The sequence below is a fragment of the Stegodyphus dumicola genome, chromosome 8 (genome assembly GCF_044657685.1).
Source record: "Stegodyphus dumicola isolate Sdum_Otavi_A_Nest chromosome 8, ASM4465768v1".
Classification (NCBI taxonomy): Eukaryota; Metazoa; Arthropoda; class Arachnida; order Araneae; family Eresidae; genus Stegodyphus; species Stegodyphus dumicola.
In genome coordinates this window covers 172087804-172102120 of record NC_140775.1, presented here as the reverse complement: position 1 = coordinate 172102120, position 14317 = coordinate 172087804, and the positions used below count along the sequence as shown (strand labels likewise).

General features: G+C 32.8%; 1 protein-coding gene across 2 annotated transcripts in view; it reads left to right on the top strand.

The window, feature by feature from the left end:
• MED18 (mediator complex subunit 18) overlaps positions 1-14317 on the top strand; it is a 37079-nt gene that overhangs the window by 12834 nt on the left and 9928 nt on the right. For both annotated transcript variants that reach the window (XR_004760964.2, XM_085822752.1), the window contains exons 4-5: positions 1828-1906; positions 14109-14195. Coding sequence is in view for 1 of the 2 variants with exons in the window: in XM_085822752.1 (XP_085678878.1) it covers positions 1828-1906; positions 14109-14195 (166 nt within the window). In the remaining variant the exon portion in view is untranslated. The remainder of the gene's footprint in view (positions 1-1827; positions 1907-14108; positions 14196-14317) is intronic.

Below are 14317 nucleotides of genomic sequence, written 5' to 3'. Positions count from 1 at the left end.
GCATGAATTATGGTTTGATTTCGAATGTGTATGAATGTCCTAAATGTAAAAATAGTATGAAATTAGTTGAAAGGAAAGATGTGACAGACTTGTGTGAATGGAGGTTTCGTGTGTGTGGGGTCCTTCCAAGCATGAGGTCAAAAGGAGAATGAGAAATGGCTCTTGGTTTCTGAGAGATGAATACCTACGAGTCTGATCCTTCAGCTAACATATTTATGTGGTCAGAAATGCATGAATTGGTTTATTGTGGATGATTGATTAATACAGTTGAAAACAAGAATAAATTAATACATATTTTTATTTAAATACAAATAACAATAAAAGTAATTCTCATTAAATGTAAGTACATTGTATGTGATTAAGCACGTGGTTGAAATGAGTGCACCATTTTGATTTTTGTCTTCATTGTATTGTTACATTTTAGTATAGATATAAATAAATGTGTTTTCTACTGTTTATTACAAATAAAGTGCATTGTAAAAATATAAATTACATAGTTAAAACTGTTTAGCCACTTTTTGCTTTTTTACTATACTATGGCTCATGTTTCAGTCGATCGAAATTTTGAATTTTATCTTCTTTTTTCTTCTGCATTTTTTTTAAGTGTTAGCTCATATATGATTCAACATTTTCCTATTTATTGCTCATTTACTCTTACTACAGTTTCTTAAATTTTGTGATAAAACATTTTACACCCTTTTCCTACTGTCTTAAAAATGGTATATTATATTATGAAAAGTCTTAGTATTGTTAATCCCATAAAATACATAGTTATTAACTTTCAAATACTTTTTCGATGTTTTTCTTGAACTTTTACTTTAGATATGAATTCTTTGCATGTTTACAGGATTCATTCAAAATTGGAACTGTTTCATGCGATTTTCTAAAACATGCGAAAATAACTCATTTGGTGAATTTCGAAAATGCTCCAGACTAGCCCGTAATATCCAGTTTTACCAAATTCAGTTTTCAGGGACATTAAAATTCTCAATTCTCCTTGTCATCTGTATTGCAAAATTGGAGGAGATGTCATCTGTATTGCAAAATTGGATATTGGCTGATATCCTTACATATAGCCTTTCTTTTTAAACAATAAATACCATAGCCATTATATTGGCCATTCGAGATACTGATTTCTATGTCATAATTGATCACAAATGTTCAATAGCAGTTGACTTCACAATTGAAATGTAATCAAAACTGTCCCATTCCTCCAAGTTTGGTGTATTTTCGCTGTTGCGATACATGAGCTTTCACAGCATTGTCTCTGAAATGCTGACATCTGTAACCTGATAACCGTTAATCATCTCCCTTTTTAAGTCATATAAATTGCTTGCTTTGGCAAAGCTTTGTATAAATTTGACGTAAGCTGTATTTAATTCATCAGCTGCATGAAAAATGCCATGATTATCCATAATAGTATTGATCAGTCATGTATGTCTAGGGAAAAAAAGTTGCATTTGTAAGTAAAACTAAAATCAGTGGCGTAACAGCCGTAATGGGCCAAGGCCTGCAGTGCCCAAAATGCATTTGTAATTAAATGTTTTAAATATTTTCAGTGGAAATTCTATAATTTTAAAGTTGTGAGATGACAAACACTACAGGAATGTTAAAAAAGTGCAAAAACTAGAAAAAAGCAAAAGTTAGGATATATCGACTTCTGTATTCAAATGAAGGAAAATTTTTTCGTATTTGTAACAGGATTCCTTTTTCAATGCCTATAATTTGTTTATTTGGTTCCATAGAGATCTTGGTTATTTTCTGTCTGCTTAGTAATAAAAAAATAATAATTGAATTGGGAGATAATTTATATATATTTCATTTTAGACTAGAATATGAATATGTTTTAAAAGGTTTCATGTTCAGAAAAGGGAGGATGAAGGTGATAGTTGCCAAAGTATGTCGAGTAAGTATGCTTCCAAAATTTATATATATATATCATATAAGAAAATCATATATATATATATATATATATATATATATATGATTTTCTTTTCTTTTGTCTTATCAAAAATACTAACATTACCCTTAAATTACTATGATGAAGGTTATTGTCCATTTTAAGAACTCTTTTGATTTAGGAAAAAATGTGATGTTTGATGGATTTATGTATAGATTTGATAGTGCATGAAGTGAAACTTCCTACTTCTCACCAGATCTACTGAATCTTCCCACTTACAGATGATTATTAGCATTAAAAATGATCAATCCCTGTTCCCAAACAAATCAAATCATTTATGTGGGCTTTTCTGCACTATTTTCATAACCAATAACAGTAAGTCAAGCTTTCCCATGTGACATTCTATCTGTTGCAATAATCACTTGATGATTCTAGGCAGAGATCATTATTTACTTCATTTATAATAGTGCATGTCCAGATTTGAGGTTGCAGGTAAGATGGTCTTTTACATTAGATTGATAGTGATTGATTTCAAGTTTCTTCAAAGACCCCATTTTATGTTTCATTCAAAATGATTATTCAAGAGAGAAATCTTTCTCATTAGTAATCCTTTGCTTCAGTAGAATTATATCAAATACCGTATTTGACAGCATATAAGACGCACCCTTATTTAGAAGGCCACACACAAGGGAAAAAAGTTTCAATAGTCCACAATAACTTAAAATGTGGTTTCTTTTAGTTCTCACGTTTCGTAAACGCCAAATAAACAATCATTGAATGCAATTAAACAAATTTTTATTAAGGAAAATTAACAAATGGCAAGCTATTTGGAACATGATATGTAAATTTCAATGATGAATAAATGAATAAACGGCAAGCAATCAAACATAATACAAATTAAAGCAGAAACAACAAGAAACACAGATTCAAGGAAAACGTTGCCTATCATGAAATTAGACTTTAATCACTTTCAAAACCATAAAAATCCTTTTCACTATCATCATCATCGAAAACAAGAATATCGTCATCACTACTGTTTCCGTCATACCTTCTTCGAATAATGCGTCATCTTCTGTTCCGTCAAGAGCATTACTGATTCCGCACTTCTTAAAGGACTTAATTACTTCATCCTTTACGTCCTCCCAAGATCTTTTTACGCACTCGCACACTTGTGAAATAGAGGGCCGCTTCATTCTACCTGAGAGCATGATGTGGCTCTCCTATCTACTTGTTCCATCATTCTCGCACTTTTTCCTTAAGTGGCTTATTCACCGATACAGCTAAAGGCTGCAATTGTCTAGTCAGTCCACCAGGAATGACAGCTATCTGGGTTTTTAATTCTTTTGCTTTATTCTTTATGGTTTCAGTTCTATGGGCACTAAACTGATCCAAAACCAAAAGAGAGGGTTTTCTTAAAAGTCAACCAGGTCGCCTCGCTCATTTTCTGTGCAGTAGTTGTTTTTGTGCACATTGATAAGCCTTGCCTTTTCATGAACCTGTAGCACCAGCCCTCAGACCCTGAAAAGTTCTGATTCCCATATTTTTCTGCAGATCCTTTGGCCTCATTGATTATCATTTTGGTTGAAACACTTATCCCAGATTTCCTTTTACCTGTCACCTACATTTTTACGGCAAGTTCAGGCTAAGATGAAGCTTTGCATTGAAGGTTATGTTTTTGTTTTTTAGCAGTCTTCAGTTGATCTTCCTGCAGTCGCCAAGTACCTATCATTTTTTCGGTAGGTGATGGACCGAAATGTTTTGCTGTTTTGTTTCCATGCACTTTGGCGTAGTTTAACACTCCTAGTTTATACTGAATTATACAGCTTAAACTCCTGTTTCCTGTAGTCATATTTTCCAGGGTATTTTATTTAAAAGAAATAGTTTTAAGCACCGATACCGACACGTTTATACAGAGTAGCACTGATACCGAAACGTGTGTAGGCCGAGTCAAAGTCTATGTAAAGAAGGAAAGGCTCCATAGACTTAATGTGACCAACGAATCTGTTCGAACTTCTACATCAGCTTTGAGCTTTGGTGCTTTTTGCCGACAGATATTTCATGCATGCGCAAAATAATTATGGCAGATGTAGAAAAAGTTATGTGTGTCTAGACCTTTATCTGGGCTAAAACTAGCATTCAGTATTGAAAGTTAACCTGTGTCCTTCACGTATAAGACGCAGGTAACGTTTTTGAAACCAAATTTAGGAAAAAAAGTGTGTCTTATATGCCGTCAAATACGGTAATGACAGATCCATTGGGCACAAACATTTTTTTTAAAGTTCCTCTCAAAATGCAGTACACTGATGACAGTGAAATCCTATAGCTTTTGGCATTTCCTTTCATATTTTTTCAATATTTTCTTCTTTTCTAGCCTGCCTAAGTGTTACAGTTTCTTTATCTGCTGATATTTTTTTTTAATCTTCCTTACCTTAATTATATTGTACACCTTACATATTCTTCAAGAAAATGTGTAGCCTAACAGAAGACTATACTGCAATCTACTATCTGCTCACCACAAACTTCATTCAATGCTGTCTGAAATTTTGTTAGAATTTTGCTACCTAAACTTTCAATTTTGAAATATGATCTTTGATTTTCTACAGTCACACTATACCATATGTGGGTAGACTCCAATTCAAACAGTAGTCACTACAAAATGCTGTACTTGAGAGAACTCAAGTAGATACTTGTATTGAGTTTGAAACTTTAGCTCTAAGTAATACAAATCTATACAAATTATCCCATCATAAAGGTTACCAGGGATTAATGTAAGTACAGGTGGAAGTGGGCGGAATACCAGACTTTAACCGTTGGTCATAAAGGTAATAACCCGCCACACTAAACTAGGCAGTTCTGCCCCAGTTTTGAGAGACGCATGCCTGGAGCAGCCCTAGTATCTCCCTCCCCTACCTCCAGCCTGTCTAGAGGACTTTTGGCTCGCCGTGTATTTTGAGTGCTGCCTTGTCACACAGACACTCTAGGCTTACAAACATCCATTCCTTCTCTGGGATTAAACTTGGGCCCTTCGGTAGACCGGTTAGCTTCACTAACCACTGTACCACTGTGTGTGTATTAAAATTGATTGAAAGATTTGCGAGGGTGCCATCAAATCTGGAAGTAGGATGCCCAAAAAAAAAAGCAGGCATTTACCAAAAGATATTATATAAATTATGAATGGTATATAAGAGAAAGCAAAATGAAAATGGAAAAAAAAAAAAAAAAATACATTATATGTAGCCCACAGAATTATTTTTTCTTTGACTAATGAGTAACATTCATGAATTGTCAGATACTTATTTCATGTGTATTCCATAACACTTATGAGTTTCTAAAGGCTATTATTTGATATTAGTGCAAGAAGGTAGTTTCTCCATGTACTTTAAAGCACAGAGAATTCCGGAATAATATTAGTGACATCAACATTCAACTTGCATGTATGGTACTTCATATTGAATCAGTAATGTATCAGAAAATGTCCATGATTAGTAAAAACCTTAGTTCAGATACTCATCTAAAATACAGCTTCTGTGAGAAATTTAAATAGAAATATGAGTATGAATCTTCTTAACATAACTGTTTATTCCACTAATTTGCCATTTAGTTACATTCTTAACTTGCATTAGAAGAAGCTGAAGATAGTTTAAATTGTAACTTCATTAGAATCCAAATCCAGAAGAATATCTAAAATATATTGAATCTGAAATTCCTCAGATAAGAATAAGAAGAGCGAACAGAAAACTTTTGCTTAGCGAAATATAAATTTTATTTACTTAAAAATATAATTTTTATTTAGTTAATAAAGTAGATAATTAAACTCTCGAATCTGGAGGGTGATTTTCTCAACATAATTTGAGAAACATATTCATGTAAAATTTAAATTTCAAATAACTATTCTAAACTATAGACAGAATCAAATACAGAGCAGAATTAAATTTCCACTACTTAAAGCAGGGTTGCCATGCTACCTGGAAAACTGGACTTTCCACTACTCAAAAACTAGTCAAAAACAATCAGGGAATTTAAATATCCAGAAAAAGTAAAAAAATCTGGAAAAGTTAGGGAATTTCATTCTGCAATCTCCAAAAAAGCGATTTTCACTCTAACGTCAGAAATGATCACTTTCTTGGTGAATCACGTATCGTGTGAGAGTCATTCACACAGCTGGCATAGAGCCAGTTTTCGCGATGGCAATCAGATTGTCTTTCAGAAAGGCAAAGCAAGCTTCCAGCATCCTTATTTTCCAGTAACCTCGACATTTCAGAGATTCGCATGCGCATGAGCAGTGCATGTTGAACGAAAGTAAATCCCCCATTCTCATATAAAACAAAATCTTTTAAACCTTTTCTTTCTGAAATGCCTTATTTGCCATTTTGTAGTAAATTTAAAAAGAAAAAATCGTCTAGGCTAACCATTTAATATATCTGTATTCACCAAAATGCCGTCGATTTTTGTAATTCAGTTTTTAATCCTTAAGTAATTAACTTTATTTTAATGTTGTTCATATAATTTAATGTGCCTTCTTCCTTCTAAATATATTTATTATTAGTTAATACTTTCAAATTTCAGGCAATTTTTTCTGGCATACTAATGTGAAACTAATCCTAGCAGTAATCCATCACAAAATTTAGTGCGCATATTTATTACTTATGTATGCTGCTAAATAAATATAAAATACTTGAATTTATTTTTAAATATCATTAAATAGATTTATTTCTTCCTTTAGCTGCAAAATGTCTGCAGAAAAGACATTTTTAAATTCTGATTGGGCAGATTCTAATCTCAATCCTCAAGCAGTGGAGAAAACAACTCCTATTATAGTTATAAAAGTAATACTTTGGGGGTTGTATATATATAAGGTCGTGTAATTGGCAAATGTTTGTCATTCATGGGATATCAATCAATGATATCATACTTGTAAGTAGTGCGCATTGGCTGTGCTGAGGAGAATTAATTTACCCTTAGTACAGCCAACGCACACTACGTGGATAGCCTGGAATTCTCTTGAAACACACATGGAAAAGTCGGGGAATTTCATCCTCCTGTTTGAGTGGCAACCCTGTCAAAGGACTTGGAGGCCATTTTCTAGTCTGAAGAGAATATTTGGATAACAGACATTTCCCAGAGGATACACGTGAGATTTCTGAAATAAAAATCTTTAGATAAAAAAATGACCACTAGAATGTGTTACTAGTTATCGTGTGAAGCAAGGTCAAACTGAGATCCTGAAACACTGAAAGACCAGTAGTCTTACACAAAAATAAAAGGCAATAAGGACAGTACATAATTACAATATTGCACTTGCAAATTATTACAAAAAATAATTTTAAACAACAAAAAGTTCTAAAATTACTTTGACATGTGCTCTAACTTGGAAACTAACTGAAAGAAGAATACAATACAGTCAGAAGTCTTTAATCCGGACACCCATAATCCGGAATGATCGATAATCCGTACCTCAAAGCTATAAACTTTCTGTGCATGCGTATAATATGTTTACGCATGCGCGTTTAATGTATAATGGACGGTATAAGCTAAGCTAAAATTATCTAATTATCTATTTCAGATAATGTTGCAGAGTGCATTGTTCCTTAATCTTCGAATTGGATCCGGCTTGTTATTTTTCACAGACTGTTAGAGCAATTTTATAAAAGTAAGCTTGAACTTTCGATTATGTCCAAAAGAATTTCCGATTCTCAAGCTGCCAAACGATCTGCAAAGCGAAAGCATGTTTTGATGTCCATCAAACAAAGAGTGGAATTGCTGCAAAAAATAGATAAAGGCATATCCTTCGTTTCTCTCACCATTCTGAAATCTATTTATCAATTTCACGCTGCTCTGCCGGGGGGGGGGGACGACGTGATGCACAATGAACTGGAAGTTGATCTGTCAGCACTATCCTTATCTTCAGGGCAGATGTTTTTATTTTATTCGGCTTATAATTCCTTGCTAAATGTAGTATTTCATCTCGATGTACTCCATCTTTGATATGATTTAATTCAAATTCCTCGTATTAAATATCACGAATACACATCAAATAGTTTTATGGCTACAATTTTCTAATTTCGACTATGCGTAATGTATGCTCTATGCATGTGCGCGTTGAAAGAAATGTTTAATATTTTTTTGTAAATTTTGATACCCTTTAGATCATAATTGCTCTTTATTTCATAAATTATGGTTTCATATTTTTAATTTTATAATTTCTGTATGCCATCTTACCAGATTTAAATTGATGATCTATAATGCAGAAAAACCGATAATCCAGAATCACCGAAGTCCCGACGAGTACAGATTAAAAACTTTTGACTGTACTATTTATAATAACATGATTAAAAAAATCTGAAAGGTGAGATTTTAAATTACATCAAAAGGTTTTTTTTTTATTTTTATTTATTTATTTTTTTTAAATAATGTTTTGTGTGTTACCTTTATTTATTAAATATCATGTTCTTTGCACTTAAACCATAAAATTCAGTTCAACAGCAATGTCACAAAATAATTTTAAAATGAGCATATCTTTAGAATTTCTGATACACAGTCCCGCGGGCTGGAGATAAAAAGCCCCCCCCCAATAGGGTTGCTCACTTTAAATCATTGAGTTTGTTAAAAAATTCCTTAAAGTTTTACAAAATATAAAATTGATAATAAAACAAATTTCAAATTTGGGCTCTCAGATGCCCATATTCGCCATAGGATTATGTCATTCAAAATCAGATGGCTCTAGGTGCCATTGTTTATCACTATGCGAGAAACATACATACACTTATGCAGATTCTTCATTATTTAATTTCTTCAAATATAATACAGGACAATAGTATTTGGTATCAATGATTTGAAAAGTGATACAGCCTTTTAACGTTTTCAATGCAAAATCGCAAAATGAAAACAATAGTCCTTCAGGGACAAAGCCCCTGTGGACTAAGAACACATTTCTAAAAGACATAATTAAGCATGCAAATCAATGCTTTACATCCTATTAAATATGTGAACCATCATGTTCAACAGTGCACTCCATTCAGAAAATCGCACTTTCTACCACTAAACGGAAAGAGTCAGTATGAATGTTCTGAATATGATGTAAATACAGTTCTTCAAATCAGACACAGTTATCAAACATTCCTGGTAAATGTTGTCTTTTTAAAAAACCCATAACCCAGTGTTTCCCAACCTTTTTTGTGCTATGCCCCACCTAATTCTCTCTAAAATTTTTAAGCTCCCCCTAGCATATACATAATTTTTAATATTTAAAAATTGAAATATTCATGAAAGAAACTTGAATCATAGCTTTTAGGAAGAAATGACTATGAAATTTTGTGAGCAAATACAGTAAGTGAACTTTCAAAACATAGAGAACTAAAATTCAAGAAAAAACGCATTTTAGTGAAAGTTTTTTAGTTTAAGTATTAGTAATTTTTATTATTTAAATTTAGCAAGTTCCTTGCGCTTGATATTTGCTGCAAAGAAATTTTATGTCAGGTTCCAGTTTAGATAACTTGAGTCTCAAGTCTCCCAGTTTCATTATATACAACCGATTTTTTTTTTTTTTTTTTAAAGCAGCAAATCATTTATGGCACTAAATCCGCATTCAGCAAAATATGAAGATGGAAACCGTAGCAATAGTTCTTTTGCAAATTTTGTTGCATTTGGATATCTGAGTCTGGTTTCCTCACAAAGCTATGTCATCGCTCCTTTTATATTAAATAAAGTTTTAATTGACACATCATTTTGCATTTCTGCGAGTTCTTCTTTTTTACTGCATATTTGAAATATCAGCCAAATCCACTAGTATTGGCTGCATCATCCAAGTTGGAAAATCAATTTGTTTTAAATTACAAAATCTTTTAAATTGGCCAATAAAATTTTCAGATGATCAATTATAACAAGTATAGCGGTAGTCATATCACATTTTTGGAACCAATGAGACTTTTCAAAATTTTTGTGGTAAATAGTATATACCTGACATAATTCAACAAAGATAATAAAACCAAATCTTTCTTTTGCATCATAAGTTTTATTTGCTTTTTGAAGTTGTGTATTTAATATATTTAATTTTTCAAAGATATTGGCTAAATAACTCACAATTGCTTTGTTATCATCCGTTAACGGATTTTTCTTTTCAGGTTTGTGGCTTAAAGAATAACTAAGAGTATCAAATAGTTCCATAAATCTTTCCAAGCAGTTCCCTTTCAACAGCCTTCTTACTTCAGTGTGAAGTACAACTCCCATATAGTCTTCATTTTGTTCTTCATAAAATAACTTGAAAAGACATTTACATTTGGCCCTAGCTTTAATAGCATTGATACACTTTATAACTGAATTTAGTACTTCATTTAGAACAGGCGAATCGTTTTTAGCTACCAGGTTTTCTCTGTGAATAACACAATGCACAAGAAGTATTTCTGGATTCTCATCTTTTATCAATTTTAAGCAACTCTTTTTCTTATTCCATGCTTTATTTTATTTTTCAACCATCATATTAGGAGCACCATCTGCAGTATAAGATGTATCAAAGTTGGTTCATCCATTTGCACCGAAAATTTTCTTGTTTTCAGCTTTTCAACAAGTTGTATTTCAATAGCCTCACTCATTTAATCTTTCTTCTGCAAACAGTATTGTTATTTAGTGGCATAGCTTTTAACGTCTTCATCATCTTTTTTCTAGAACAGTTTTAAATGCTGATATTGATGGTTTGATTCAATTTTTCCCCCTATAGTACAGCTTTTCCCAGATTAAGTGATGAGTAATGAAATTTGATAAATAGCCTCAAGAGCACGATTAACAGTTGCATTATGAGCAGTAAATAGACACTTTAATATTACTCTGTTTTAAAAAATGTTCCTTAAAGTGTGAAATAATTCAAATCTGAATTAATATCAGCATTATGTTTCACCTTCAAATGTGCCTCAAGATGACCTAGTTTCATTGATTTGTTGGTCAGGCATTATTGGCATAAAAGGACAAAAGTTGACCGTTTATGGACCAGGTATGAAGCCAAATTTTAAATATGCCACCGAATACCGACGAACGGTTTTTCTTGCTTGCACCCCTCATTTCACTAAGGGCTGAAAGAAATAAATATAAGCAGCTGCTGTTACCATTCAAGGAAAGAATGATATACTGGTTGCCATTCATTCCTACAGTAAAAAATAAAATTAATTCGTTGGCTGAAATGTGCTAGAAACATCTGGAAAGCATAATGTTTCAGTTATTTAACTGCCTTTAAAAGCATTTAAATGTCCATGTCTACAGCGAGAATTCTTTATAACATATTTAAAATGCACCACAATTTAAAAACTTTTTTATGTATACATGACTTACATTTTTCTTTATTTTGGGGAATAAAAAATGAAATTTCGAAAAATTGTGACTTCATAAAACATATTTAGAATGTCCTTTGTCCCCTTAAACTCTGGACAAGTCCATTTTCGAATTGCCCTCCCTTAACAGCCGCATTGCCACCTTGTTGGGCGTGGGCTCCACGTTGGGAAACACGGTCATAACTAGAAGTCGCAAGGCTTGAGATCGGGTGATTGCGGAGGCCAAGCTGTAGAGAAACATAGGTTGATCATGCGTGCATCTGTAAATGGCTTCCTCAACAATTATTGGACTGGGATTGGGATCTGCGATGAAGCTCCATCTTGCATGAATACGGTTTCGTGTTTGTATGCAGGCTCATTGCTGGAGAGTAGAAATGCATAGGTCTGTAACAGGACATGATACCATTGCACGTTTACAAAACAAGTGGTAAGTCCTTGAGGGGTGTCTTCTTTGAAAAAATATGGTCCGATATAGAATGCAGCAGTGAACTCACATCATACAGTAACTTTCATATCATGCAAGGGTTTGGCGTTAACCGCGTGGGAGTCTCATTGAGATTTGACCATTATGAGTATTCTCCTGTCCATTAAGATGGAAGTGGGTTTCGTGTATTCGCAAAATTTTCCATTGCCTGGAATCATCAGCTGCCATTCTTGTGAGAAATTGCAGCTTGAATGTTTTGCAAGAGTCTGGAGTTGTGCCGTTCCAATTGCTGAACCGCTTGAATTTTATACGAGTAGAAATTCAGAATTATACGCATGATGGGTCGGACAATGGAGGACATATCAAGGATACGTGGAATCATCAGTACACTGACAGTTCCGTGAGGCAATTCACTGCTTTTTTCCAGGATCACTGTAGCAATATCCTCTATGATGGCGGAGATGAAGAAAAAGGCTGGAAAGACGAAGAAAAAGGGTACAAAATTTTTCTTCGTCTTATCAACAGAATGCCTAGTTGTCCTGTTCATTCAAATTTCACCATCATGTCTCTGATAGCACTGACAGCATGTTGCGACATTGGGCTATGTTGTTGTTTTTTGAGAAGGCGGAACTCTCTCACAGCTGCCTCTGCATTCTCATCTTTGCAGTAGTATAGTTCGACTAACAGTACTTTCTCCGGCAATGGTGGCATTCTGCAATGCTCATCCAATTTCTTCCTTTTATCATGTGTGGCATTTGCATATGTTGCTGCACTGTGCTGCCCCACAGTGCTATCTGGTAATGATTATTTTAACTAATATTTTTATCTCAAGTGCATTCTCCGAAGTGTGTGTTGGCCAAATATTTTTCTCTTTGGACTAGTAGAACGGCCTCCAGGGCTCTTTGAGTAGAGGAACTTTAATTTTACTAACTCTGTACATGACGGAGTGTCTAATGTTATCAAGATTGTTGAAAAAAGCACTGTACCACTTACTTGAAAATTCCAAAAGATGTTGCTGGACTGTAGAGTGAGATACCACTGAAATTGCAAAAGCCACATTTCTTTAATCAGTGCTTTTTTGGGTATCAATAAAATAATTTTTGTGGTTAAAATATGTACTCATTTCTAAATTAGAATTTGAATCATGAGAAAAATGGCAAAGATCCTTGTATGTGTATCTTGTATTGTAAATGTATGTGTGTTTCTTGCATTGTGATAAAACAACAGTACCTAGAGCTATCCAATTTTGAATAACGTACGTTTCCACTCGAATTTATAATTAAAAGCGAGCAATGGCAACACTGTACGAGGGGGGACCTTTTTATATCCAGCGTGTGGAACTATGTATTGGAAATTCTAAAGATATGCTCATTTTAAAATTATTTTGCGATATTGCTGTCGAACTGAATTTTATGGTTTAAGTGCGAAGAACATGATATTTAATAAATAAATGTAACACCGTTAAAAAAATGCCCCTTTGGACATAATTTAAAATCTGAAACCTTTCAGATATATTTATTTATTTATTTACTTGAGCGAATCATTTATACTATGAGGGGAGTGTATTAATTCTTACAGGGTTATCTTGAAACAACATTATATGTAATACCTAGGGAAAGTATGTAATTCATACATTGCCGATAATTTTTTGCCTTATATTTCATACATTGCCAATAACATATATTTTCAAATTTGTATGTCATAGAAATGTACATTCCTGAGAACAGAGCAGAAGAAATAAGAATTATAATTATTTAATTAATTTTTATTAGTCTAATTCAACTGTTTCTCCCCCATTCAAAACTTGTTCTATTATTTTTCAAATAATGTAAATAGACTTGATTTCATGAATTCTAACATGTGGCTTGCTCTGTCAAAGTTTGGTAATCTCTGATTTGCATTTACATAACATATTCACCCTAGTAAATTTTCTACATTTCAAATTCTTTATCTTGATTAATGAGTTGCCATTCAAGGTTGATGAATGAAATATCTGGTAAGCTGTTCATGGTTCAGAATTCTCTAACAGCTACTAAGTATGATGATACTTTTAGAATTGAGTCTATAAATATGTGAAGAAGTATAAAGAAGCTTGATTTGCTAAATAAACAGGTAAAAACTGAATACATCTTTAGCTCTCTGATTATTCTGTTTCTACATACCTCCTAAAAGGGATTATATAATTTTATAGAATAGTTTTAGTTTTTAATCAGTGAATATTTGAAGATATATTACTGAAAAGGAAATGTAATATAATGAGAGGGAAATCTGAAGATTTTGAAAATAAATAAATAAAGTGTTGATAAAAGTAGGAAAAGAAAAAAAGAGCAAAATATCACTATCATATTTAATGTAAAATGAAATAATAGTTCAAAATAAGTTTTGTTGTATAGCATAAACATCATCCTTGTATAGGTTATTTTGTATGAAAATTATAATTTTCAATATTTATATGTATTGTTTGTAGCTACTACAACTGAATAATCCAGATAGTATTGAGCCTGTCTCCCAATCCTATTTGGTTGAACTGACTGTTGTTGCTCCTGCGGGTCAAGTAAGTTACAACAAGGAGATTTATATTAGCTTTACTAATTTTTTAAACCAGCCTTTGTTTTATATTAATTAAGAGGCCAGGGCATTTAGGGAGAAATGATATAGTATCCATTCTTCAAAAAG